This window comes from Sciurus carolinensis, chromosome 1 (genome assembly GCF_902686445.1).
Source record: "Sciurus carolinensis chromosome 1, mSciCar1.2, whole genome shotgun sequence".
Classification (NCBI taxonomy): Eukaryota; Metazoa; Chordata; class Mammalia; order Rodentia; family Sciuridae; genus Sciurus; species Sciurus carolinensis.
In genome coordinates this window covers 197,974,220-198,001,621 of record NC_062213.1, presented here as the reverse complement: position 1 = coordinate 198,001,621, position 27,402 = coordinate 197,974,220, and the positions used below count along the sequence as shown (strand labels likewise).

Genomic DNA, 27,402 nt, shown 5'->3' with positions numbered 1-27,402 from the left:
CTGGAGGCCTCCAGTCTCCCCAGCTCACTGCCCTTGGGCTCCTCCTGCCCCTGAACAAGACGGGGCCACCAAGGCAGCACCACCTCTGGGTGGGAGTCCTGGCTCTGCCCTGGGCCTGCGACTTGTGTTTCGCTGTTAGTGGTGGGATTTTGAGATGGGTCCTGGGGACTGGCATTCCTGGGCTCAAGCGATCCTTGTGCCTCAGCCTCCCAAGTAGCTGGGACTACAGGTGCCACCACACCCGGCCTCTCTGATCTCGGGCAAGAAACCTCACCTCTTGTGGGCTGGGGTTGTGGCTCAGTGGTAGAGCACTTGCCTGGCATGTGTGAGGCCCTGGGTTGGAGTTTCAGCACTGCAAATAAATAAATAAAAGTAAAGGTCCATCAACAACTGAAATATATACTTTTTTTAAAAAAAAGAAAAAAAGGAAACATCACCTCTCTACAATGTCATTTCTTTCCAACAGGATGATACTGCCAGGCACGGTGATGCATGCCTGTAATCCCAGCAGCTTGGAAGGCTGAAGCAGGAGGATCACAAGTTCGAGGACAGCCTCAGCAATTTAGGGAGGCCCTAAGCAACTTAGTAACACCCTGTCTCAAAATTTAAAGGAGGGGCCTGGGGATGTAGCTTAGTGATCGTGTGCCCCTGGGTTCAATCCCTGGTAGAAAACAAAACAAAACAAACAAAACAACAGAACAGGCTGAACCTGCCACCTCACTGGGTCTCCAGGAGCACTCAGTAACTGGAGGACGGAGTCCCCGTGGGCACTCAGCAGGTGCCTCCACGCAGCCTGCCTCTGCTGGGGGGCTTCCTCCTCCTCGCCCCTCTCCTTTTCTGTTTTTTCAACCCCCTTCCATGCCAGCCCTGAGAACCCGGAGCCCTGAGCCTCAGCTCAATGGAGGACCCCCTCGTGGTCCTGCCAGGAGCACCAGTGTCCCCCTTCCGGTCCCCAGGACTGCTGCAAGGTCAGCTGCCACTCTGCCAGCTCTGGAGTGGAGGGGACCCTCCCACTCCCTCCCCGGTCCCTGGCTGCTCTGCTCTGCAGGCTCAGGGGACCCAGTTCTGGTTGGTTTGTCAAGGACGTTCCCAATGCCACAGTGAGCCTGGCCAGCGGGGGAGGGGAGGATGCCGATTGGCCGAGAGCACACCTGTCCAGGTGCACCGGACCTGGAAGCCAAGAGGCTCTGTTAGAAGAGGGCCGGTCGGGGCCACAGCAGGACAGCAGGACTGCAGGACAGGATGACGGACAGGTGAGGGCTGCTGGAGCAGGGCAGGGACATGGTGGCCCTGCGGGGCCGGGGCGGGCACGGCGGGAGGAGGTGGCCCGGAGCCAGCACCTCACTTTGACCCTCCAGGGGTCTCCTTGTGGGCCTGGGCTTTTCCTGCCTCCTGCCGCCTGAGGGGAGGGTCGCCGCTCCAAGGGATGGGCACGGGGTCAGAGCCACAGGGTGGGGGACCTGCAGTGAGCCCTGAGGAAGCAGCCGAGGGTCCCAGGAAAGCAGGAGGGAGCTGGGAGGGAGAGGAGGCTCTGACCCACCAGGGGCCTGTGCCGGACTGGGGGTGCCTAGGAACCCCACCCTGTGCAGAGAACACACACTCCTCCCTCTTGGGACCCAGCGGGACCTATGTCCCCTCCCGTGGGCCGCACGCGCACACACATGTGCACAGGAACGGAGAGGAGCATGGGACCTCCCCCTTGGGAGACCGAGTCCTGGAGGGTTGGGGCCGCTCAGCGGGTCCATCTGTCTGTCTGCTCACCAGGGACCCCATGGAGGAGCTGGTAGGGCTGCGTGAGGGCTCCCCGGGGAGCCCCGTGACGCTGCAGGAGCTGTGGGGCCCGTGTCCCCGCGTCCGCCGGGGCATCCGCGGTGAGCACTGGGTCCCTCCCACTCCCCAGGGGAGACCCCTGGGCACATCGCCTGCGGACCCAGCCCTTGGCCCTGAGCAGCGCTGCCGGGTTCTCCTGGGTGGCAGGGCGGGCGAGGACCCAGGAAGAGGCAAAGTACGGCCGAGGGCTGCTGTCCACCGTGAGGCCAGTGAGGCTGGCTTACAGGTGGGGCTGGCAGCCAGTGGACGGGTGTTGCCGGGTCCCAGAGGGTCGATGGCCCACGGGCCCTGGGACAGTGCAGGTCTTGCTGACCACGAGCTCTCTAGACCCCAGACCTGCCAGGGTGCTGGCAAGGGTGGTAGCTGCCACCCCTTGACCACGCAAGCTTCCACAGGTCCCCAGTATGGGCGCGTGGGAGGGTGGACGGGTCAGGGGCGCTCTGGCGGGGACAACAAGACTGGCTTCCTCTGCACTGCCACTTCACCTGCCACCAATCCTTGGCCCGGGTGAGGCAGAGCTGCCTTCTGTCACCCTGGACCCCCTGCCCTGGGCCCCTGAGGGGGCCGTCCCTGCGGCCCCACCCTGGGCCATGACCCCCGTGCTCTACCAGGTGGCCTGGAGTGGCTGAAGCAGAAGCTGTTCCGCGTGGGCGAAGACTGGTACTTCCTGATGACCCTCGGGGTGCTCATGGCCCTGATCAGCTATGCCATGAACTTCGTCATCGGGCGTGTGGTCCGAGGTAGCCCCTCCCTGGCACGCACACCCTGCCTGGCCCCGGGCTTCCGGGCACACTCTGGGGATGCCACATGGGCTGCCAAGTGCAGCAGGGTCTGGGGAGGCCCTGGGATGAGGCCTGGGGCTGGTCCTGGCTTTGCTCCTGACTTGCTGTGTGACCTTGGGAAAGCTCCTACCCCTCTCTGGGACTCAGTCACTTCATCTGGACAGTGAGGGAGAGACCTGAAGGCTCCCAGGAGGCCTCTCATCTGAGTGCTGACACCCTCTTCATGCCCCCTGTTCCCTCTCCACCCTCCCTTCCTGCTCCCAGCCAGTTACCCTGGGCCATCTGGTATGCAGCTTTCTGTCCCCCCCGCCAGTCCTTCAGCCGCCTCCACCCTGAGGCCTCCCTGGAGGAGGGGGTGCGGGGCAGGAAGGGTCTAAGAACTTTCTTTAGAGAACTCACTGCCCTAATGAGGACCTGTCACCTGAGGGGCTTCACACCCTGTCTCATTCAGGCCTCAACGGGTCTCCTTCAGTCTTTGGTGACCCTGTGAGGAAGGCGTCCGCACTGGTTCATTTGGAAGATGGGAAAACAAAGGCTCAGAGAGGTTGAGTCACTTGTCCAAGGTCACTCAGCTAAGAAGTAGCAAAACCGGGATGTGGGGACCCAGGTCCTACACATGCCACTTCTTGGGAGCTGGCCACTTGCTGGGTGGCCATGGCTCTCCATTTCCTGGAGAGCGAGCGTCTCCCACAGCATCAGGCCCGAGGGCTGCAGAGGCTGTGGGTGGTTCCCTAACACCTGGCCATCTCCAGCGCACAAGTGGCTATACCGGGAGATCGGGGACAGCCACCTGCTCCGGTATCTCTCCTGGACCATGTACCCCGTGGCGCTCCTGTCCTTCTCCTCCGGCTTCTCCCAGAGCATCACGCCCTTCTCTGGTGGTGAGTCCGGGGGTACCGAGCCTTTTGAAGTCCCATTGGGCTCTGTGGGGCATGAGCCATGATGCCATGACCCCACGGCGGTCAGAGAGGCAGGCTGTGCTGCTTGCAGTCACACGTCGAGAGGGCCAGATGTGGGCTCCTGGGCTGCTGTGGGCTCTCCAGGGTCCTCTCGCCCTGTGGGAGGACTGGCCATGGCAGGCTCCCCTAAAGGGCTGGGGCCAAGGCCAGCGCCAAGGAGCAGCCACGGAGGCAGCCAGTGCTGCCTCCAGAGGGTGGGGCTATCGGGCACCTCCAGGGTGGCCTGACAGTCCACCCTGGGGTCCCTCTACCCTGACCGGAAGAATGCACACAACTCACATCTCCTCTCTGACCCTCAGTCTCCTCATCTGCAAGTGAGGTTATGAATCCTAACCACGTGGCTGTATGAGGCTGCGACAGGCTGGTGACAGGAAAACCCTGTGCCCGGGGCAGAGGGTTAAGAGTTCTCATCTAGACCCTCTTGCCTCTGCCCACTCCCGCCCCAAGGTTCCGGAATCCCAGAGTTGAAGACCATCCTGTCAGGTGTGGTCTTGGAGGACTACCTGGACATCAAGAACTTTGGGGCCAAGGTGGTGGGTCTCTCCTGCACCCTGGCCACCGGCAGCACCATCTTCTTGGGCAAAGTGGTACGGGCAGGTGTGGAGCACGGGTCCCCAGCTTCCTGCCCCTCTGCCCCACCCCTGCCAAAGCCAGTCCTGCCTTTGAGCTCAGTTTTGGGAGAAGAGGCAAGCCAGGTCCCAGATGGGACAGTCATCTCGGGAAGGCACTGGGGTTGGAGGAAGGTGTGAGAGGGGGACCCGTGGGGACCAGGAGGAGCCGCATCGAGGGTCGGCTCCCCGTCCCCGGCCCCTGTCCCACGCCTCGCCTTGGCAGGGCCCCTTCGTGCACCTGAGTGTGATGATCGCTGCTTACCTGGGACGCGTGCGCACCAGGACCATCGGGGAGTCCCAGGTGAGAGGCCGGGGAGGCCCCTTGGAGGAACGGGAGGGCCGGCGGGAGGAGGCTGGCTCTGAGCCTGGGGCTCCACCCCCCAGAACAAGAGCAAGCAGAACGAAATGCTGGTGGCAGCGGCTGCAGTGGGCGTGGCCACCGTCTTCGCAGCCCCCTTCAGCGGTGAGACCCTCCCCCACGCCCCTGCCCTGCACTCGGGTTCCGTGCGCCCCTGTCCTCCCTTGCTCCGCCAGACTGACCAGCTGCCTCCTGCCCAGGTCAAGAGGAGGGATTGGGGTGAATTCTGGTTCTCACTGCGGTCCTGCTGTGGGCACGACCACCCAAGAGGTTGGCAGGTGTCCAGCGGCTTCAGGGTTACCTTAGACAGGTGTGGGTTGAAGTCCAGCTCCTGCTGTGTGACCTGTGCCAGTGAGTTCACCTCTCTGAGCCTGGTTTCCTCGGCAGTAAAATGGGGCTGGTGCTCGCTGGTCAGCAGGGTCCTCTCTACCCAGGGCTCATGCCCTGTCCTCCCCCGCCCCAGTGTAGGACACAGGGGACAGGTGGTCCTGGCTGTCCAAGCTGCAGATCAGAAGAGGGTCAGGGAGGGTGGCCCGGGGCTCCTGCAGCCTGGATTGGGGGCGGGCGGGTGTCCTGAGCGCCGTGTGGCCCCAGGCGTCCTGTTCAGCATCGAGGTCGTGTCCTCCCACTTCTCGGTCTGGGATTACTGGAGGGGCTTCTTCGCCGCCACCTGCGGGGCCTTCATGTTCCGCCTGCTGGCCGTCTTCGGCAGCGAGCAGGGTGAGCCGCCTGTCCCGCTCCGCCCCCTCCGTCCTCCTCCGTCCTCCGCCTGTCCCCCTCCCCCTCCCCTGCTCCCCTTTCCTCCTTCTGGGAGGATGGGAGGGTGTTGGGGTGGAGGGCGAGGGACCAGGCCCTGGGGTGTCCCGAGCGGCCTAGAGAGGCAGGCAGGGGCTGGTGGGGGCGGTCAGGGCTGCGAGTTCACTTCCACCTCCGCCTGCCTGTTACCTGGGACCCCACTGCCCTCCTTCCCCAGAGACCATCACCTCCCTCTATAAGACCAGTTTCCCGGTGGACGTGCCCTTTGACCTGCCGGAGATCTTCTTTTTCGTGGCACTGGGGTGAGCCGGGCCTGGGTCCCCAGAGCCAGCTGGGGGCCTCCTCCAGGCCCCAGTGGGCAGGGGCCCTGGACTCACCTCCCCTGGCCCCCAGGGCCATCTGCGGCGTCCTGAGCTGCGCTTACCTCTTCTGCCAGCGGACTTTCCTAGGCTTCGTCAAGACCAATCGGTTCACCTCCAAACTGCTGGCCACCAGGTGGGCTCTGGGCTGGGGCTGGGGACCTCTCGGGGCCCCCAACTCCCACCTTGCATCCAAAGCCCCACCCCCAACTGAGCCAGCTGAGAACCAGCCAGGGCCCCTTAGGGACACCCCTCTGCCCACCCCACACTAACCCCAGTCGCCTCCTTGAGTCCCCACATCACTGTCCCCACGTCCCCCTTGAGACACCTCCCTCCCAGACCTCCTCCTGCCCTAGGCCAGGACACCCGGCCCACCCTGGCCTGGCGCGGCCCTTCCATCAGCCCAGGTCCTGTGGGCTGACCTCCTCTTCCCCTGGGCGTCTGGCCCACGCCCTACTCCTCCTGCCTCTGCCCAGTTCTTGTCTTGGGGTTGGTCCCCCGGTGGTGGGAGCGGCCCCTGCCTGGGCAAGGAGCCCCCTTACTCCTTCTCTGCTTGTGGGAGAGGAGTCCAGCGCTGGAGCTGACCCCTCCTCCCAGCAAGCCCCTGTACGCGGCCCTGGCGGCTCTGGTCCTGGCCTCCATCACCTACCCGCCTGGCGTGGGCCGCTTCCTGGCTTCCCGGGTAAGGGGCAACGGGCTGGGGTGGTGGGCGGGGGCCCCTCTGTGAACATTCTCTCTTTAGTCCCCAGAACGCGCCCCAAGGGAGATGCTAGGTGACACTTTATAGATGAAGCCAGCTCAGGGAGCTCAGGGCTGTCCCCAAGTCCCCAGCCGGGGAGCAGCAGAGTAGGAGCTGGGGACACACACAACTCCACGCCCGCCCGCGCAGCTGTCCATGAAGGAGCATTTGGATTCTCTGTTCGACAACAACTCGTGGGCCCTGATGAGCCGGAACTCATCCCCGCCCTGGCCCGCCGAGCCCGACCCCCAGAACCTGTGGTTCGAATGGTACCACCCGCGCTTCACCGTCTTCGGGACCCTGGGCTTCTTCCTCCTCATGAAGGTGGGCCCCCGGTGTGCGCAGAGCCCAGACTGCTCTGCGCGGGACGGGGCTGCCTCGGGTGGCATGGAGCCCTTCCACCTGGACTCCCCCATCTGATCCCTGCCCACTGTGAGCCCTGGGCAAGTCACTTCGGCCCTCTGACCCTCGGTCTCTTCATCTCTACAATGGGATGTTACTGCTTCTGCCTCCAAGGAAGGCTGAGAGGGAAGAAAGGAAAGTGGCAGCAGGGCTTTTGGTCAGCGCCGTCCTTGATGGCAGCCCAGTCCAGATGGCAGTCCACTGTGGAGACTGCCTGGGTCCCTCCTCCTCCCTAGGAGCCCCCACTCTGTCCCGTCCCTCCCTTGCCCCGTGCCTGACTCTGAGGCCTCTAACCTCCGCCCTCTGGGCTCCGCCCCCAGTTCTGGATGCTGATCCTGGCCACCACCATCCCCATTCCCGCTGGGTACTTCATGCCCATATTTATCTTTGGTGAGTCTGGGGCCCCGGGGGTCTGGGAGGCCCAGGGGTGCTGGGGCCTTGGCTCCTGGTTCACCTCCTGCCTCCCAGGGTGGTGCTGAGGATGGTCCCAGGGACAGAGGGCGGTGGGGTCAGGCCCGCCTGGCTGTCCCCTGTTCACTCTGTCTGGCCAGGAGCTGCCGTGGGGCGCCTCTTGGGGGAGGCACTCTCCGTGGCCTTCCCCGAGGGCATCGTGGCCGGAGGAGCCGTCAACCCCATCATGCCCGGCGGCTATGCTCTGGCAGGTGAGCGGTCAGGGCCCCGCTTGGGTGCAAACCTCACGGACGGGCTGGCTGGACCTGGGAATCTGCTGGTGGCTTTGCAGGGCCCGTGAGTGGTCACTGAGACCCTCAATTTGACCTCCGCCCCTCACGGAGGCCTGTCACCTCTTAAGTCTTTCTTAGCTCCTTCCTGCTCCGGGTGCATCATCCCTCTCCTCTGGCCATGCCCGGGGTCTGGGGCGCATCTGTGGTGCCCAGTGTGGGCCTCCTGGACACCTCCCACTCTAGCCTCGCCCCCTGTGAGGCTGGCCCCCCACCTGAGCCCCCACCTGAGCCCCCGCCCGGCCTCTGCCCTGTAGGGGCTGCAGCCTTCTCCGGGGCGGTGACACACACCGTTTCCACGGCTCTGCTGGTCTTCGAGCTGACAGGTCAGATCGTGCACGCGCTGCCTGTGCTGATGGCGGTGCTGGCGGCCAACGCCATCGCCCAGAGCTGCCAGCCGTCCTTCTATGACGGCACCATCATTGTCAAGAAACTGCCCTACCTGCCCTGGATTCGGGGCCGCAGCATCGGGTGAGCTGGCCGCCTCAGGCTGGCTGAGGCCGTGGGGCCCCAGAAGACCCTCTGCGGCCGACCTGGGACGCGGGCTGGGAGGGCTGGCACCCAGGTGCCCCAGGGTCCGGCACGTGCTGGACGAAGCTGGGCTTGGGCAGCTGCCGTGTCCCGCTCCAGGCCCGTGGAGACAGCACCAGATCTGAGGGTCCCTCTGGCCTCCCACTCCTCTGTGCTCCTTGGTCATTGGGAGTTGGAGGTGGACCTGGCGTGGAAAGGGCTCTGAGGCCTTCACTCGACCAGACAGGGTGGGACAGAGAAGCCTGGCGCCGAGGCTCAGGGCCCCTGGGTCAAGGTCCAGCTCCCCAGGCCTCAGTCCCCACCTGCAGGATGGCGGTGGCTACTCCGAGGCTTCCAAGCTTTGAAGTGTTTTGTTTCTTTTTTCCCCAAATGGCCTTTCCTCAAATGAAATTCTCCAGGAAGACTTCTGGGTGAAACAGCTGGAGCTGGGCCAGGGGACACAGGGCCCTCAGTGAGATGGTCTCCAGGTTCCTGCCCACCGCAGGGCCCTGTGGGTCACTCATTCTAGCAACCCTCGGTCTCCTCCCGCACCGGAGGCCCATGGGTCCTGTCCCAGCAGAGTGCCCTGGGGTCTGATGTCCCCACGCCAGGACCTGAGGGAAGCATCCCTCTGTCTGCAGCTCCCACCCTGTGACTGTGGAGGACTTCATGAACTGCACTGTCACCACGCTGGCCAAGGACACGCTGCTAGAGGAGGTGGCCAAGGTCGTGACCTCCACAGATGTGGCCGAGTACCCCCTGGTAGAGAGCACAGGTGCCCAGTGGAAGGGCCGGGGTGGGCGCTTCCCTCTCCCTTCCTCTGGGGCCTCTGAGGATCAGGGCCAGAAAAGGTAACCAGGGCCTTAGATCCCAACCTGAATCCAGGCTCTGCAGCCGAGCAGCTGTGTGACCTTGGGCAAGTCCCTTCACCTCTCTGAACTTCGGTTTCTTCATCAGTAAAATGGACATAAAAACCACGTTTAAGGGAGAGAAGAGGGGTGCTTGTAAGGTGCCCCGTGAGCAACTCTTGGGACCGTTGCAGGAGCCAGGTCTGGTGGGCCTGTGGGTTGGGAAAGGCTGACAGGCTACTGCTAGGGTCTTCCAGCAGCTTCCTTCCAGGCTTCCCTGCAGAATCTCCTACCTGAGTGCTCTCTGCCAGTGACAAAAGTGTTTTTAAAGACAAACAAATGGTGACTCTTGTTAAAAGATATGTAAACTGAATCTCAGGGAGGGAGTGAACTGGGACATCCTTTCCTGTTTGGAAAGCCCAGTACCTACCAGGCGGAGGCAGCGGCTCTACCGCCGAGCTGCACCCCAGCCCAGCCCTCCAGTTTGTCTTTCACCGGACAGAAGTTTGAATAGCAAGCTGGCTCCTCCAAACCCAGTGCTGCAAACTCCCCTGAGAACCCAGGGCTGGAGTGAGGCTTGCCGCGCCCCCAGCACACAGTAGGATCACAGAACTTGGCGGCCTGCTGGGTTCACTCCTACCTACGCTGACTGAGCCGGCCCTGAGGCCTCTGGAGGGAAATGGAGGAGGGAGCCCAGCCCTGCTACAGAAAGGTCCTCACAGGGCGACCCCAGCTTGCTCCTGCCCAGGGAATCTCAGTGGGGCCAGGTTCCCTCCTGGCCCCTGGCAGCCTGACCCAACCACCTGCAGCTACCACACCTCCACCAGAAGCTGGGTGACCTTGGGCAGGACACCTCTGTGCCTCAAAGCCTCAGTTTCCTCTTGTAAAATGGGCACTCAGGGTTACAGCAGACCATAGGCTGCGTCTGCCTTCTCGGACACGGGGACACAGCACTGCCCCTGACCTCGTGGCTTCTTAGTAAATATGAGCTCCTGCTCCGTAACACACTCCCTCTCCACTTGCTAGAATCTCAGATCCTGGTGGGCATCGTGCAAAGGGCCCCGTTGGTGCATGCCCTTCAGGCTGAGCCACCCTCCTGGGCTCCAGGACAACAGGTGGGTCTTCTTGTGGGGTGTCGGAATGGGTGGGGGAGGTCAGCAGGGCAGTAAGGGGAGGCCAGCTGACTTGCTGGACAGGTGGCCTGAGAGTGGCACATGGGGAGGGAGGCTGGTCCTGGTCCCCACCGTGTCCTCCATTTCCAGCGGTGTCTCCAGGACATCTTGGCAGGGGGCTGCCCCACAGAGCCAGTGACCCTGCAGCTGTCCCCAGAGACCTCACTGCACCAGGTAAGGGGGTGCATTAGAGACTGTGGGCAGACCTGGACTCTGGGGTGGACAGATGGGGACAGTTTGCAGCCTCTCCCCTGCGCTGTGCTGCTTTCCTCCCCCTGGGTCTGTTCCTCCTCTGCAGAGGGCACAGCAGTCTCACCTGCCTGCCCCTCACTGCCAGGGTTGTTGAGGCCATGAAGCAGGGAAGCAGGAGGCCTGGGAAACAGCCGCTGGGTGGAGAGGGGTTCTCACGTTGAGGCACCGTGGGTGTTGATTTTACGTCCACCACACGCTCCCTGTGTGATCTTCACTCAGGACAGAGCCCGGCATGGAGTAGGGGAGGGGAGGGCAGGAGCAGAGCCGGAGTCTGGGGTGGCCACAACCTCCCTACCAGGGGACCCTGCTGATAAAGGCCACCTTTCCACTGGAGCCTTGCCCGGCTCCTTGTGTGGACTCTGGCGGCCCCTGGTGGTCATGTTAGACATTGCCGGCCAGGTCCCTCTCCCCCGCCCGCCCGCCTGCCCCACCTCACAGGTCCCTGCGGAGATGGGGAGGAGACCAGAGCCGGTCTCCCTGCCCACCCACATTTCCTGCCAACCTTCCTCCAGACACACAACCTCTTTGAGCTGTTGAACCTTCAGTCTCTCTTCGTGACGTCGCGGGGCAGAGCCGTGGGCTCCGTGTCCTGGGTGGAGGTACCAGGGTCTCAAGGGCAGGGCCGTGTGGGGTGGGGGGCACCAACATCCTTCCATTCAAGGTTTTGGGGGCCTCACAGGACTTTGATAAGCCCCATACCTGGGCCAGTGTGGCCACTGGGTCTGGCTGCCCCTAACAGCCAGCCTGCCACCCTAGGCTGCGGGGACCCCTCTGCACAACCCCGAGGCGTAGCTCCAGCGCTGGCCTGAGAATCCACCCCCAGGGGAATCGCCACGCCAGACCCCACTGAGCCTGCTCCACGGGCTTCCTCCCCAGCCCCATTTCCTCTATCGCAGTTGAAGAAGGCGATTTCCAGCCTGACAAATCCACCAGCCCCGAAGTGAGCCCCACGGAGGATGAAAGAGGGCCCCCGAGCCCCGAGACGGGCGGGCCGAGACCTTCCTCTCTTCCCGCCACAACCCACCCGCCCCTCCAGCCCAGCTCAGCTGCTCGATGGAGCATCTGCTGTGTCCCATCCTGGGGGCCCACAGCAGTCACTGCCCCAAGGACAAATCCCACACTGGATGGAGCTGCGGTGTGAGGGGCCAGGGGTGCTCAGTGAGAGATCGTCACGTTCAGGAATGAAGGGGACTCACGTACACTGTCACCAAGGGCTGGCACCTCTGCTTTCTGGGGGTTGTCTACATCCCCCAAGACGCTCCTGAGGAACAAAGCTGTCCCGGGCTGCCGTCCATCCCTGCTCACTGCTCCCGGGCTGGCTCCTCAGCTCACCTGTGCTAGCCCAGAGTGAGCTCTTGAGGCTGCCGGTGGCCATCTGGGTTTTGCAGGCCTGAACCCCTGGTCTCCTCCTTGGGTACTACTCCCCAGCAGGGAGATGTTGGGGAGAGCACCCCCCCACCAGGCCCTCTGATGCTTGTCCTCGTGAATAAACAGGACCCCTGCACAATGACTGTTGCTCCAGCCCTGGTCTCCTTGGCTGAGCCGTGGCTGGTAAAGTGGGGTCCTTGGGTTGTGCTCCTTGGGGAGTCCATGAGCCTTGGGTATCCTCCACGGGGCCTCTCCCATGTGGGTGGCAGCAGGGTGACCAGCCGTATGTGTTTTTGGGGAGTAGAAACCTTCCCTGTTTCCTCTAGACAGGGGCCCAAGGACGTGCCTTCAGGAACAGAGAGCAGGCCAAGTTCATCCAGGGTGGATCCACCACTTTAATGTCACCAGAGAACCTTGAGGGAGATGGGGTGGTTGGGGGACAGGACACCAAGGAAGCAGGCTGAGAGAGTAAGGAACAGACACTCCAGGGACAGCCGAGGAGCGGGCTTAGCTACCCGTAGAGCCCACCCCATCTTTGATGGGACAGATGCACAGAGGGAGTAGGGAGGAGCTGAGCCAGGCTCCAGGCGGGGTCCCAGGCCCCAGATGGCCTCCCAGTCCTTCTCATGGTGGTCTCCCTGGAGGCCCAGTTGTTAGCCTCCCCAGGGCCAGCTGCCCTGGCGTCTGCTGAGAGTCCTGGAACTCACCGAGGGCGGAAACCTGGAGGGAAGGTGCCCACCTGAGCCAAGTACAGGAGGAGGGAGAGCATGGCTTCCACGGCTGGGCAGGTCACGGAGGCACAGAGTGGTCCACAGGAGTGCCGGCCCCCATTCCCCCGAGGGGTCAAGAGATGCCCAACACTGACCCCAGGGTCCCGGCCCTCCTGGGCCGCCCACCAGCCAAGCCAGCCAGACGCTGGACCAGAGTGGCCAGCCTCAGTTATAGAACACCTCGTCCTCGGAGAGGAAGCCGCTGTTCACTGAGGGCAGGGAGTCCTGCAGGTGGACCCCGCCACCAGGCCCCGGGCACCCCAGCAGCTGCCGCCGATGCTGCTGTTCAGAGCTGGGCGACTGTGGGCTGGCAGCTGTGATGGGGGGCTCCTGGGGAGAGGGCCAGCCGTCCGTGGAGAGGCCGGGGGAGGAGAAGGCCAGGAGACTGTCGTCCTGCGAGGGGACACTCAGAAGGCTGTCCTGAAGGTAGACGCTCTCCAGGTCTGGAAAACCAAAGGGGGCGCGGGGTGGCTGGAGGCCGGCCTCCTGCTCCTTGCCCTCTGGGAACGCGAGGGAGCGTGAGAGCAGGAGACCCGCCTCCAGGTCCTGCGTGCGGCTGCTGAGCGGCATGACCATGAGCAGCCTGCATTCCTGAGCCCCTTCCCAGTGAGGAGCAGGCTCTGGGACACCCGTGCTCCCGGGACCTCTGTCCCCTCCCTCCGGGTCAGAGGAAGGATCCAGTTGGGTGACTTTATGCGGGTTTCACCCGGGTCCCAGGTTCGTTGACCCTCTCCCACGTCACCCGGGGTTCCAGAAAGGGGTTTGGTGATGCCTGGGGTCAGTCCCAGATCCGGCTCTGACACCGGCTGTGACGGACCTCAGAGCACCTGGGTTTCCTTATTCGTGGGATGGGGACAAGGGGATCTTCCGCCGGGGGCTGCAGTGGAGACTAAGGAAGCGCCCAGCGTGGCAAGGGCGTGGCTCTGGCATCACGGTGACTGTCCTCACGGCTCAGGGCACTGCCGAGCAAGGACCACCAGCCCCATCTAATGGAAGAAGCCGGGCCGAGGGACGGAAGGGGACGCCACACTGCAGCTGGTGGCAGGGCAGCCAACAGCCGGCACTTTGCTCCTCCCGCCCACCCGGGCCCGCAGGCTGTACCCTGGAGCGGGACGGCGTCCTGGGGGCTGCTGTCAGGGTGCAGCTCCTCGTCGTCCAGCGAGGACCAGGCGCTCAGAGTGGCCTCCGTGATGGCAAACTGCTCAGCCACGCCTGGGGGGACAGTGAGACCAGGCTTGCCCAGGGCACAGGCAGGCCTGGGAGCCGGCCGGCCATGCCCGAGTGGCCGAGGACGCCCACATAGCGCCCGCCCACCCCATGCCCAGCGGGTGGCGACCTCTGTCCCCTCCCTGCCCCGCTGACCTGCAGCAAAGCGGGCCTCTCGCAGCTCGTCCGGCAGGCAGCAGTAGTGCTCGTCCTCGGCCGGGGACAGCTCCCAGCCCGACTGCTGGGCGCTCCAGCCCTTCCACTCGATGAGGTGGGCCACCCGGCCCCGTGCCATGGCCGTGGGCTTGGTGATGTGGTCCTTGATGCTCTGCACCACGCCTGGGTCGTGGAGGGCGATCGATGACCGTCCCACGCGAGGCCCAGCTCAGGATCCCCAGTGCCCTCAGGCCACCCAGGGTCTGGACCCACGTCCACACATCCGTCCAGTGCCCCCTGAGCCCCAGGCCGCACACCACCCAACGGCCTGCACCTGTCCGTTCCCCATGCCCCGCCCTCGCCTCCCGGAGCCGCACCACGCTGGCCCTGTGCCCTCCCCTGCTGTATGACCGCACCTCGCAAGCCCCTCCCCATGTCCTGCTCCTGCCCACTGAGCGCTCCATCCTCAGATGGGCCACAGCCTCACCTCCCTTCCGACCCAGCGGCTCCCCAACCCCGTCCACCCTTGGACGGTTCTGCAGGAGCATCTCTGTGCTCTCAGCTCTGCTGAGAGGGAGACCTGCATGGCTGAGCAGGTGCGGGGGGCTTCCTGGAAGAGGCGGCCTGCAGTTTGAAGGCAGGTTGGGAGGGGACAGGTGGGGGTAAGGCTGGGGCTATTTCAGAGATGAGAGGCGTGATTCCAGCCCCCTAGGGAGACACTGGGACGACACCAGAACTGGGCAGCAGAAGATGGAGCCAGCAGGGGCCAGGCTGGGGGCTCAGTATTCTCCTAACGCGCGGGGTGCACAGCAGGAGAGTGACAGATTGAACCTGCTGTTCAGGGGAAGCTTCCTGGCTGGAGGATGGGGTTCAAGGGTGAAGACAAGGGCACCACGAGGGGCCACTGTGGACGCAGAAGGAATGAAGCAAGTGGCCGACGAAGGAGGGGTCCTCAGGCCTGGAGGCGGGCAGGGCAGGCAGGATGGCCCCGTGCCTCCACTAACCGTGGCTGGGAGCAGACCTGGGGGCCCTGGGGTTCTGGAAGCCACAGTGGCACAAGGCCGTGAGGAGTGGCCACGCTCAGGACAGGTGAGGTGTCCACAAGGCAAACAGGACCTGGAGGCAGGACAGGCCCAGGCGAGGAGGAGGAGGAGAGTTGAGCCCCGGGTGGCAGAGCGCTGGCAGCCAAGGGCGTGGAGGAGGCGCTGCTCCCGGCCGCCAGGGGAAGGGGTTGCGGGGGTGGGGGCGGCAGCAGGCCCTCTGGGAGCCCTGAGGGACCCCATGCAAGGGGCCTGAGGCCTGGGGGCCTAGCTGGCTGACAGGTGGGCTGGCCTGGAAGGCACCCGGGTCACCCCGGCAGAGCCCCTGGAGCGGCACAGACCACCCTCTCTAGGCCGGGTGCCCACGAGCACCGAACTTCTTGGTGGACACCTGCACCCTCTCTGGAGGGTCACCTGAGCCTTGGGGCTGCCCCACTTGAGAGGCCACAGGTGGCAGAGTCCCCCCAGGGCCAACGCAGGACTGGCCAGTGTGGGGATATAAAGCCATTCTGTGGGGCACTTGGTGTCGCAAGCCCCTCCGGGGGCTGACGGGAGATCCTGGCAGAACCCCATCCAGGCTGAGCAACTTCGGCAGCCCCGGCCGCTACCCTCGCTCCCTGGGCTCCCCTGAGAGTGAACCCTCAGTGCAGGGTTCCCATTCCAGGTCCCTGACGCAGGTGGCAGAGAGGCAGGGAGATGGCACCGACGGTCATCCCCTCAGAGGGTCTTCAGAACCCAGTCCAACCCCTGGGAGCAGGAACCCTAGAGTCAGCCGGAGCCCAGCATGGAGCCTGGCATTTGGACAACAAGGAAGCCGAGGGGCCCCATCCTCCAGCTGGGTTCAGCTCGGCCGTCCCCGGTTCATGGACAAGGGGCAGCACGTGAGCGGCAAGGACAGGAGGGGCAGCTGGACCTACCCACGAGGGACGAGGTGGCCAGGGCGGCCACGCTGTAGTTGCTGGAGCAGGCTCTGGAGTCGGACAGGTAGCCGTTGGTGGTCTGGAAGCACCTCTGCAGGAAGCAGGGAGGGGTGAGCGGAAGGCAGACTGCGGGAGGGCGTCCCCACCGCCGTCACCAGCCCACCCCAGGCCCCTGGGCGGTGGGCCGGGAGAGGGCAGGTAAAACCGGGGAGGTCCTGCCCGGCCCGGGCTGGCGGGATGTGGGCCCGGGCTGGGCACAGCAGGTGCACATGGTGTCAGCTGGCTGGCTAAGCTGGGGGCGGCAAGTGCACTGACCTGCCAAGGATCCCAACAGAAATCCATCTGTTTGTCCTAAAGCAAGAGGAGAAGGAGGGTCAGGCAGGGCCGGCAGCCCTCGCCAGCAGATGGCTGAGCCCGGGCTCCCCAGGGGAGGGTGGGTCAGCCTGGGTGCTCCATGGGGTCAGGTCTGCCCACTCACGGGTCACAGCCTGGTGTCCCCTGGCAGCAGAGGGGAGAGCCACCGGGAGGACAGGCGGCCGGTACGGGCAGTAGATCAGACCCAGGTGTGGATTTCCACTTCGTCATTTCTAGCTGGGTGTCTCTACCTTCAGAACCTCTTTTTTTTGAGGGGGGATGCTGGGGACTGAATTCAGGGGCACTCGACCACTGAGCCATGTCCCCAGCCCTATTTTGTATTTTATTTAGAGACAAGATTTCACTGAGTTGCTTAGTGCCTGGCTTTCTGCTGAGGCTGGCTTTGAACTCTCGGTCCTCCTGCCTCAGCCTCCTGAGCTGCTGGGATCACAGGCATGCGCCACTGCGCCCGGCAGAACCTCAGTTCTTCCTCTGTGGAGGGGTGACTGTCTAAATTCAACCCCAGGTTTGTGCTGAAGCATAAGTGATATGAAACTAAGTGCCCACCACAGCACTCTGCATGCAGTAGGTGCTCAAGAAAAAAAAATAGCTGTGTCAACTGGGAGTTCAAGCCACAATCTGTGGGGCAGGATGGAACTCATGCACCAGGATCTGGTCCCCTAACGTCTTCCTCATCCACCGGCACTGAGAATTCCATTCTTCTGTTTTTGAGAGGGTGGTACAGCCCTGTGTCTGCAGGGCTGGGTTAATCTGGGCGAGAAGACCCTCGAGAATTATCTTTTCTAAACAGGCCTGACCCAGTCCCTGGAGGCCCAGGTCAATCCAGAACCTTATTGGGCCGAATAGCAAACCTCAAGGGCAGGGCCCCAGTGCTGCAGGGAGATGCTGAGTTGGGCAGGGAAGGAAGGAGCCTGGAATGGTTTCTGCTCCCTGTGGGGATCTGAGGCGTCAGTCTAGGAACCAGGGAACAGGCAGGAGGGGGTATGATGAGTGATCAGTTACCTTGCCAGTGACATGTCCTGGAGCAATGGTGGGTGGGTATCTGGAGGGCAGGTCTGGGTTCCCGGGCTCCGTGCCCTGGGGCATGGGGCAGTCTTTGTGGGCACTTGTGAACAGATCTGGAAACAGGAAGGAGAGGAGATACTTAGAAAGGCCCAGCCTTAGACAGAGCAATGAAGGCAGAAGCAAGAAATAAAGGGCATCTGAGGAGGAAAGGAGGAAGTCAAACTATCTCTGCTTGCAGATGGCATGATTTTATACAGACAAAAATCTAAAAACTCCACCAAAAAATGATTGAAATGATAAACAAATTCAGTAAGACTGCAGGATGCAAAAATCCACACATAAAAATTAGTAGCTTTTAGCTCAGTTCACAATAGCTAGATTGTGGAACCAAACTAGATGCCCTTCAGTTGATGAATGGATAAAGAAACTGTGGTATATATACACAATGGAATATTACTCAGTCATAAAGAAGAAGAAAATTATGGCATTTGCTGGTAAATGGATGAAGTTGGAAAATACCATGCTAAGTGAAATAGGCCAAGCCCAAAAAACCAAAGGCTGAATGTTTTCTCTGATAAGTGCATGACAATGTATAATGAGGGGGGTGATGGGGGAAGAAAAGAATGAAGGAATGTTGGATGCTGTAGAGGAAAAAGGGGGGTGGGGATGGAAAAACATAGAATGAAACAGACAGTATTACCCTATATAGATATATGTATGATTACATGAATGGTGTGAATCTGCATTGTGTACAACCATAGAAATGAAAAGTTGTACCCCATTTGTGTACAATGAATCAAAATGTGTCCATAAAAGTAAATATTTTAATGAAAAAAATTAGTAGCTTTTTTATACACCAATAATAAACGTACTGAGAAAGAAATCATCCCATTCACAGCACCTACAAAAAATAAATTTAACCAAGAAATGAATGGTCTCTACAATGAAAATTACAAGATATTGGTGGAAAAAAGTCAGAGGACACACAAAAAATGGAAAGATATCCCATGTTCATGGATTGGAAGAATTAATATTGTTAAAATGTCCATATTCCCCAAAAGACGCCTCCACTCGTGTGCCCAGCCCTGGCTCCTCATTTGGGCCTAGTCTGAATTACCAACTTCTGGTGGATTTTCTCAGTCCTGCCTTTCTGTTCTCCCCCAACGTCATTCAGAAAATGCACAAGTCCTCTGGGTTCTCTGGCCCGTGTCTATTCCAGATTCTTCCGTCCCTGTCCTCACTGTGGCTTCTGCACAACTCTCTCAGTCCTCCCTCCACCCAGACGTGCAGGGCAGTTACAGCCCAGGTCAGGCAGGTCCCTGGGGTTGGGGATAAGGTGGATGTTCCACCCCGTGTCTCTGGATCCCTTCCTCCTGTTTGTGTGCCCACCCCCATGGGCTTTCCTCCTGGTGGGCAGCGTCTCTGCCTCTCTGGGAAGGCTGCCTGGGGCTAGTGGACACACAGTTGTGCGTCCCTTCAGGGTGGGGATGAGTTCCGAGAAAAGGGCTGCTAAGTGATTTCATCATCCTGGGACCGTGTCGCGCCATCCTCAGTGGCGCAGCTACACCCCGGGCCCGTTTGTGGTGCAGCCGCCTGCTCTGGGCGCACACCCGCAAGGCGCGTTACGGCACCTAAGACTGAAGTAGTGGTGACACAGTGCTCGGCGCCCTGTTCCTAAGCATATCTGACCTCGGAAGAGGTGCAGCAGGAGGACGGCATAAAAGGTAAAAAGCGGCACACCCGCGCCGCACGCCTGCCACGCACGGAGCTTGCAGGACTGCAGCTGCCTGGGAGTCCCTAAGTGCTTGTGAAGGTCAAGGAGACGGCTGTGCACTCCTGGAGCCTTTGTGCACCGAGTATGCTCAGCTGCACCAAATTCATAAACAGCCCCAGCCACTCGGGAGACTGAGAAAGGAGGTGGCAAGTTCCAAGCCAGCCTCAGCAACTTAGCAAGACCCTGTCTCAAGATAAAACAATAAAAAAGGGCCGGGGATGGAGCTCGGCAGTAGGTACTTGCCTAGCACGGGTTCAATCCCCAGCACTGCCAAAAAAAAAAAAAAGACACTAAGACACAGGGCTGGGAGTGGGACTCAGTGATAGAGTGTGTGCTCAGCACGCCCAGGCCCTGGGTTTTAAGACCTAAGACACAAACGCACACATGAGCCCAGGTTACAGAGGGTCAGGATCATCTTGTCCCAGTGGGGAGTCCATCTGCTGGATGGACTGAAGGACCTTCCCCAGACGGGTTCCCAGTGAACTCTTCTTTAATAAGTGGGAGTCCACCGGGCTGGGGATGTCCCGTGGTGGCACAGTGCTTGCCTAGTGTGAGCAGAGTCCTGGGTTCCGTCCCCAGCACTGCTGGAAAAAGAAGAAGAGAAAACATAGGACCGCACTCTAAAACAAGGACAGGGGCCGGGGCTGGAGCTCAGCACAGAGCGCATGCTCAGCATGAGCAAAGTCCTGGGTTCGATTCCCCCCAAAAGATAACAAGTTAGTCTAGTAAATACTTAAGCTGGTGACAGTATCATCTATTATTTCTGGTTTTTTTTTTTTTTTTTTTTTTTTTTTTTGCGGTGCTGGGGATTGAACCCAGGGCCTTGTGCATGCAAGGCAAGCACTCTACCAACTGAGCTATATCCCCAGCCCTCATCTATTATTTCTATCAAGTATTGTGTGCTACACATGGTTAGTGCATTGCTGTTTTTTGATACTGTGGCATAGGTTAGTTTGTTCACACACACACACACACACACACACAGGGGCAATGCACTGGGCTGGGATGGGGGATGTTCTGCATTACAAGGAGATAGGAATTTTTCGGCTCCGGTATCATCTTCTGGGACCACCAATACATATGCCATCTGTCTTTGACCAAGCAGCACCTGACTGCTCCTGAGGATTTATGGCCCCCTCCCTGTGTGGCCCTAGCCAATGACCAGCACTGGCCCCCAGCTCCTTCTCTGCCATCGGGAAATTCCACTTTACTGACTCTCCAGCGCCCCCTGCAGGATGGCCTGAGACCTCGCCTCCAGCTCCCCCTCTTCCTCCCGGCTCCTCTGGAAGGCGTCCTTCACACATCAGCGGCACCCTAATTCTCATTTCAGGGTCTGCTTCTGAGGAACCGCCCTGAACACCAGTCAGCCCAGCCCACCCTTCACTACTCATGGGCCTACAGCGAGGGACTTTCCCTCCCTGGACTCATCCGTAAAATGGGCAGTCGAGGGAGGCAGCTCTTGTTCTTCAGGAATCGCCTAGCAGCATCCAAAACTGGAAACGGAGAGGCCCTGGGGACCCCATGTCTTGAAGAAAGTCACTCTCAACAGGGATGGGGGAGCAGACACCTCTGAGGTGCTGAAATAGACTGCTGCACAGCCACCCACTGAGCTTGCCCATGTCACCCACACACCAGAAGAGGGGCTCCCAGAAGATGCCCACAGAGGAGAGACCCCGCTGGACGTCTCTGTGACCACCAGAGACTGTGGTGGGGCTGGGCAGGCAGCGGGGCAGCCAGCCCTCCCTCCCTCCCCGACGTGACCAGGACTGGAGTTTTCAAGGGTCAGCAATGAGGAAGTGTCATGTTCGGGTCTCGCTGGAATCCCCAAAGAGGGCTACTGGTGGTGCAAGGGGACCCCAGGGCAAGAGGCTGGAGGCTGGAGACTTAGGAGGATGGGAGAGTTGGTGGGAATGAAGGAGGTCTAGCCAGAGCAGATCTGCACTGACAGGCCCTGTGGGGAGGAAGGTCCCCCCAAATATCTCTTGAAGAACTCACCCATGCAACCTAAGGACCCTGTCCCACCTCATCCCACTGCCTCCTTTCTCCACTCTGGTCGCACTGACCATTCTGCTGATGATCATGAGCTTCCCTGAGACAGGCAGGCCCAGCACACCACTGCCTCAGGGCCTTTGCACTGGCTCTCCGCTCCCTCCATCTGGAACTCTCCTCTCAGATGACTGCAGACCCACTCTCTTGTTCCATTCGGGTCTCTGTTCAACCCCCCCAGCCATTTTAATTGACATGACACCTGCCCTTCCATCCCTTTGGCCTGTCTGGCTCGGCCACACACTCAGCATGCTGTATCTCACGTGTGTCCAGCAACTCCTTCACCAGAACACAAGCTCTGTGAGGCCTGGACTCCGTCCATCTCATTCACCTTGCCAGCCTCAGCATCTGCCATAGGGTCTGGCACATAGTAGGTACTCAATAAATACTTCTTTCAAGGAAGAAGGTAGGAATATTTAGGGCCTCAACAGCCAGCCAGCGGGAGTCAAGAGAAACCACTAGGGCCTCAGGTAAACCAAACTCCTGGCCCTTCCTCTCAGACCCCAGCATGTCAGTGGAGGGAGGGATCTCCAGAGGGGGCGGGGCCTGCAAAGCAGGCGGTGAGCACAGAGGTGACACCAGATGAATGTTTCCATCCAAAGTGCACTGGCTTAGAATGAAGAAGGGACAGGAGGACTGAGACCTGCCCCGGGCTGTGCAGGGTGGGCAAGGCAGAAGAGCTAGAGCCAGGTTGGCGGGGGCTGGGGCTGGGAAAAAGCAAGGCAGGGCAGGGTCAAGGTTAACTGCCCCCCACTTCCCATGATTGGGGCATAGGGAGGTCAGGGGAACACAGGATCCTGCGGGCTGAGCCTTGTGCCTGCACACCGCAGTGCCCAGCTCAGCTTGCTTTGTCCCCAGAGCTGGCTGTGTGACCCTGAGATAGTTGTCACCCTCTCTGGGCTTCAGAGTCTCCAACTCTACAAAGACAATGTTCTGGGGGGGGCAGAGAGGCATCCTTCAGTATGCTATGCATGCCATTGTCTATATATGTTTACCATATATATTTTTTTAAAATAATAATTATTATTATTATTTGCAGTGCTGGGGATTGAACCCAGGGATGTGCTACCACTGAGCTACATCCCCAGCCCTTTTAGTTTTTTTGTTTTTATTTTGAGACAGGCCCTTGCTAAGTTGTCCAGGCTGCCCTTGAACTTGTGATCCTCCTGCCTTAGCCTCCCCAGTTGCAGGGACTATGGGTGTGTGCCACTACTCCCTCCGGACTAGGTTTGTTTTTAAAACACAGAATTGACTTGAGTAGAGACCAACAGAGCCTAGGGCAGAGTTGGCTTAAGTTTATTTCTTGAAGTTTTTGCTGGAATTACATGGACACGTGTGGGCATGTGCACACAAAAGTAGGAAGAATTTTCATGGTGTGCACCCTGGGTCAAAATGCAAAATACACCTGTTATCCCAGCAACTGGGGAGGCTGAAGCCGGAGGATTGAGAATTCAAAGTCAAGGGAGATTAGCGAGGCACTTAGCAACTCAGTGAGACCCTGTCTCTAAATAAAACAGAAAAAAGGGCTGGGGATGTGGCTCAGTGGTTAGGCACCCCTGGGTTCAATCCCTGGTACCAAAAAAAAAAAAAAAAAAAAGCAAAATATAAAATATAGTTATTCCTATGAGTCCAGTCAAAAGTTTGAAAGTAGCCACATGTGAGGGTGGGGAGACTCTGTGTGTTATTGCAAGTTGGGGTTCCGCCAAGCTGCAGGCTGGGTGGCACAGGCTACGAGCTGTCCCTAGGAACTTTGAGAGGTACTAGATGTCAAGGGTCCCTGATGGTCCCCCGAAGCTGTGTTTAAGTTCTCCAGCTGCAAAGCAGAGGAGAGTGCAGCTGGTGGAAAGGGAAGCCAGCTCAGAGCAGGTTGCGGGGGGTGACACCAGGCCTGGCAGAAACATGACTTGAACAAGGTCATGCCGTGCCATGGTTGGTGGTGGCCTTGGGACTCCTGGCTCCCAGCCCCTCCCCAGCCTGCCTGCCCCACCTCAGTTGGGGTGCAGGTGCCTCTGCGAAAGTTGCTTTCTCCCCAGAGGACTTTGGCCCCGTGATGTCACAGGCTGGTTGCCATGGCGACGTCAGGTAATGAACCAGCCTAGGGTGAAATCACAGGCTGCTCTTAGCCCAGCTGGGACCGGCCACGTCACTGCCACTAGCAACTGGAAAAACACAGAATTTCATGTGGGGTGGGGGTTGGGGCAGCCCAAAGGACGCTGGCTCCTGCTTTGTGGCTACCTCCCTCTCCCCAGGGAGCTTTGGGGTCGTCCCTTTCTTTCTCCCCTGACCTCAAGGTCTGAGGCCCTTTGGAGGACCTGCTTCCTCCCACTCCTGCCCCCGCCACAGGAGTGACAGGCCTCTGGTTGCCACAGCAACGTGGAGGGCCCTCTTGATCCTTCAAGGAGAGGGGTAGCATCCAGATGTTTCCTCCCTCCCTCTGCCCTCGCCAGAGCTTCCCCTCCACCTAGCCAGGGTGCTTCCTGCCTTCCTATGAGGGCCTCCATCAGACGCCAGGCCAACCGCCGGTCCATTCTGAGGTTCCACCTAGACCCCTCTTGCTGCGAAGCTCCTCACAGCCTCACCCGCTTGTTCCCTGGGTGAGTCTGCAGGGCAGCCCGACCTCTTGGGCTCCCCTCATCTGCCTCGGAGGCCCCAGTGCCTGCGGCTGGTCTTTGGGGCTGTGTCCCAGCCCATTAGTCACCATGATTGTCATCTGCTCCCAGAGTCCCCAGGGTTCTGCACTCCGGGAGGCCACAGGGCGCCCAGCTCAACCCTGCTCTTCCCAGCAGCCCAGCGAGGGCACCAACAGTGCCCTGGGCCCAAAGCCCCTCACACTGCCGCTCCCTGGTCAGCCACTGGCTCGGCCTCTAAGCTTCTAGGGCACCTGTGGCCAAATGTGCGCGGTGCCACCTCCAGCCATTACGGCTGGGTACGTGCCCTCTGGGTCTGTCCGGGCTTTGGTCCCCGCTGTCCCTCCCAGCCCCGGGGTAGGGCGGGTAGGGCACCACATCTCATCTGTGGGATGCAGGAAGCACTTCCTCCATGGTAGCTGCTTCGTCCCTCTGCCTCGGTGTCTCCCAGACCATGGGACAGGTCCCCACAAGCCACTGGTCTAGTCCTGTCCCAGGACGGTGCTCGCCCTGGGGTCCCTGGCCTCTGTCTGGTGAGTCACCAGCTGCCCTGGGAGCAGGTCACAGAGCTTGGCAGACGCTGGGTTTCAAGTGGACTGAGTGTCCTCTGCTCCCTGGGACATTTGTTTACAAGTCACCTGGGCCACAATGACAGCTCCATGCTTGGGTTGGTTCTGCTCAGAGAAGCTCAGGGGTCCCTTTCCACCCCCAGCAAGGACTGGCACACACCCAGTTCCTTCCCAGGTTTTTTGCCAGCCGGTGCCAGCCCCTTGGAGCAGCCTGCTCCGGCCTCACCTCCTCGGGCGACCTGGGCAGCTGGGCCTCCTGTATCTGGCGCCTCCCTCACCAGCGGCTCTCATGGGCCAGGCCTGGCAGCAGGTCACTGTGGAGGACACTCTGTGCCAGGTGCTGTCCTAGGCCATCCCCCGTTGCCTCTCATTCAGTCTTCACTGTGGTGCCCACTTCACAGATGGGGAAACTGAGGCTCGGCAAGACTCAGCAAGGCTCAGTCCCTTATGTGAGGTCACCAGATGGCAAGTGACAGAGATGGGTTCAAACCTAGGTCAGTCTGAAACTCCAAAGCATGTGCTCCAGCCACTAAGCACTGCTGTCTCCGGGAGGGGCTGCGGGCCACTTTTCCAAGCCTGTGTGCGTGTCCCGACTCCCCCAGAGGCAGGGCTCCATCTCTCATCAGACTCTGAGCACTAAAGGGCAAGGTTCCCTCTGTCCTCTCCTCACTCTCCCCAAGTGCCCAGGACCAGGCTGCTCACGGGCAATGCTAGGACTGCGGGTTTGTGGGTGGCTCTGGTTGGCCCCCCAGAGCCCGTGCTTTCTCTTAGACATATGGACATTTGACCTTCCAGAAGAAAATCCTCATTCTCTCACTTCTGAATGCACAGCCTCTTCGTGTCCACTGTATTGTGACCTCCAGGGTGAGACCAGGAGATTGCGCAGTTGGTCTGGAGGAGAGGGTTGGAACAGAAGGGAGACGGTCACAGGATCAAGGGCATGGGGGTGGGCAGTTTGCTACTGGTGGTGGCAGAAGAGCCCCAGCCAAACATGAGCCATTTGAATTATTCCAGAAGGTCGGCGTTAAGCATTGGTCATGCACCGAGTACCTGACTATGGGGGGACACAAGAAAGCAAGGAGCACTCAGCTTCCAGCCCCTCCCCAGCCTGGGTTCGAATCTGTCTCTCCATGCCTTGGCTGGGTGACCCAAGGTAAGGCTCTGCCCGTCTCTGAGCCCCACTTCCCCCTCCCGGGGTTGAAGGAGAACTAACTAGGTCAGGAGAGCAAAGGCTCAGCCCGGCTCAGGAGACACTCCCAACAAATGGTAGCTTAAAAATAGATAACGAACACAAAATAGCTCCTGGAAACAGCGTTTGTTGCCTTAATCTGGTCCCAATCACTTTTGCGCTGTCCTCAGTACCTCGAGTGCCAGCCCTGCCACTTCCCAGTGAGGTGGGCTGGAGCCCTGTCTCTATGGCTCCCCTGTCCAGCCAGGAAGGTCTGGGCTGGCTGTCTGCACAGAAGGCTGCTCATACAAATTAAAAATGGGAGTAATAGCTCATGCTCATGAGCGCGGACCACGTGGCAGGTCCTGGTGAATTAAGCCACTACATGTTCCCAGCAATCTATGACAACCACACTGCTGTATTTCCAGTTTAGAGACGAGAACCCTGAGGTGCCCACACAAGGTTAAGCCACTTGCTGGGGGTCACGGAGCTAGTGAGTGGCGGGACTCAAGCCCAGCAGCCTCTCTCTCCTGGTTGCCCAGCCCAGGATGCAGGAGCCAACAGCCCAAGGCATGGCTCTCTCAGGCGTGGCCTGGGCCTGGGCAGCCCCAGCTGGGTGCGGATGCCAGACTTGCAGTGGCCATCGGTACAAGGCTCCTGGTCAGCGGCCTCCACTTCAGCCTATGCTTCTGGCCTTGGCACACAGGAGCTGTTCTTAACACCTGGTGCAGATGTGGACACCCGCTGGGGGTGCTCAGGAACCCACAAAAGTCTGCAGTTCAAGGGCAGCAGGACAGGTGCCAGCAAGGGACCGAGGGAGCTGAGCGATGCCAAGACTCCGGACCCAGGCTCTGGAGCCAGAGCGCCAGGGAGCTGGCTTTGCTGTTTCCTAGCTACGTGGCCCTGGGCAAGTCATTCAACCGCCTTCTGCCTCAGTTTTCCCCTTTGTAAAATGGGGACTATGGTAGTATATAACCCAGGTTAACTTTTTGTTCCTAAAATTTTCAGACTAGTATTCAGTCAACTGTAAGCACTCAGACAATTGGTGACAATTGGAGGAGGGGCGGCCTCCACCCAGCAGCTTTGGAACGCTGGTCCCCCTCTGTCTCTCTAGTTCCCCTTCTCTATCCAACTGGCCTGGGTGTGTTAAGGGACCACGGTCCCTCAGGAGAGCGACAAGGTTGGAATACACAAGCAGATCTGGGTAGCATTCGGGAGGCCCGTGATGCAAAAGGAAGAGTACAGAGGTGCACCTCGGCCAGTGTGACCTCAAACAACCCCAGCAGAGCGTGCCGTAGGGGAGCATCGGGTGTGGTCAGGGGACTCAGGCCTCAGCCTCGGCCTGTCCTTGACAGGCATCTCCTCCTCCCTGGCCTCTGACCTCTGCTCAGCCCACAGACGAGTTCACTGCAGCTGGGTGTCCATGGGACCTGGCATGGGATGGCCAAGTCAGGGGGACGAAGCACAGTCACTGAGGAAATACCCAGATCCCTACCACCTAGAGCTGGTCCCACTGGAGATGGTCAGAGCCCTTGGGGACATGGGACGCTGAGAGCCTGTGACTCCTAGAGAACCTTCAACTCTGCTCTGATAGCCGCCTTCCTCTCCCTCTCGGTCACTGGCCTCACAGACCAGGGACTCTGCTGGGTTCCTCGCTGGGGTTCCCTACAGTGCCTGGCACGGCGTAGGTGGTATCAGCATAGTGAAGGGCCACCAAACCCCACACAGCCAGCTGCTCCTTCCTCTCCCCGACTTGTGATCCCACCTCTGACACCTTTCAGAGACATCCTGAGCCACCTTCCCGAATGCCCCATGAACTAGTGAGCAGAGCCCCTAGAGTCCCGAAGATGGAGAAGGAGTATTGTGCTCCCTCCTTAACCTCCACCAAGTGTTGAGGGTCCCCTCCAGGGCCGCCCAGCCCCTCCCACAAGCACCTGAATAAGCTACTGGGGTGACAGGTGGGGTGGTGGCCCCCCACCACTTGTGATTGGGGTCAGTGGATGTGGCCTCAGCCCAGAGAGCTTGAGACAATGCCAAAGGCAACCCCACGCCCTGCCCTG

At 60.3% G+C, this 27,402-nt stretch overlaps 2 protein-coding genes across 5 annotated transcripts in view; one reads left to right on the top strand and one right to left on the bottom strand.

Annotated features, from left to right (window-relative positions):
- Positions 1-1,130: 1,130 nt before the first annotated feature.
- On the top strand, positions 1,131-11,822 carry Clcnka (chloride voltage-gated channel Ka). 3 transcript variants are annotated; one of them, XM_047557053.1, is made up of 20 exons: positions 1,131-1,253; positions 1,765-1,871; positions 2,442-2,570; positions 3,365-3,493; positions 4,019-4,158; positions 4,406-4,483; positions 4,567-4,645; positions 5,135-5,260; positions 5,514-5,598; positions 5,690-5,791; positions 6,253-6,337; positions 6,545-6,718; positions 7,117-7,186; positions 7,348-7,458; positions 7,794-8,007; positions 8,688-8,821; positions 9,921-10,009; positions 10,157-10,240; positions 10,831-10,917; positions 11,215-11,822. In XM_047557053.1, exons 1-20 carry the CDS (start codon positions 1,243-1,245, stop codon positions 11,260-11,262), a joined length of 2,082 nt encoding a protein of 693 aa, XP_047413009.1. In that variant the 5' UTR covers positions 1,131-1,242; the 3' UTR covers positions 11,263-11,822. The 3 variants fall into 3 exon arrangements, with proteins under 3 accessions (XP_047413009.1, XP_047412993.1, XP_047413001.1); XM_047557037.1 differs by having other exon boundaries at positions 6,220-6,337; XM_047557045.1 differs by having other exon boundaries at positions 6,220-6,337; positions 11,195-11,822.
- A 246-nt stretch (positions 11,823-12,068) lies between these two features.
- The window catches only part of Fam131c (family with sequence similarity 131 member C), a 16,436-nt gene continuing 1,102 nt past the window's right edge, over positions 12,069-27,402 (bottom strand). The window contains exons 1-7 of one of the 2 annotated variants that reach the window (XM_047564658.1): positions 24,401-24,490; positions 17,156-17,271; positions 16,094-16,129; positions 15,776-15,869; positions 13,819-14,001; positions 13,558-13,668; positions 12,069-12,899 (exon numbers count right to left, since the gene is read on the bottom strand). In XM_047564658.1, the coding sequence (XP_047420614.1) occupies positions 12,622-12,899; positions 13,558-13,668; positions 13,819-14,001; positions 15,776-15,869; positions 16,094-16,129; positions 17,156-17,239 (786 nt within the window). In that variant the 5' untranslated portion in view covers positions 17,240-17,271; positions 24,401-24,490 and the 3' untranslated portion in view covers positions 12,069-12,621. Of the gene's footprint in view, positions 12,900-13,557; positions 13,669-13,818; positions 14,002-15,775; positions 15,870-16,093; positions 16,130-17,155; positions 17,272-24,400; positions 24,491-27,402 lie in introns of those variants that run through there. The other variant, XM_047564668.1, reaches the window with a different exon arrangement.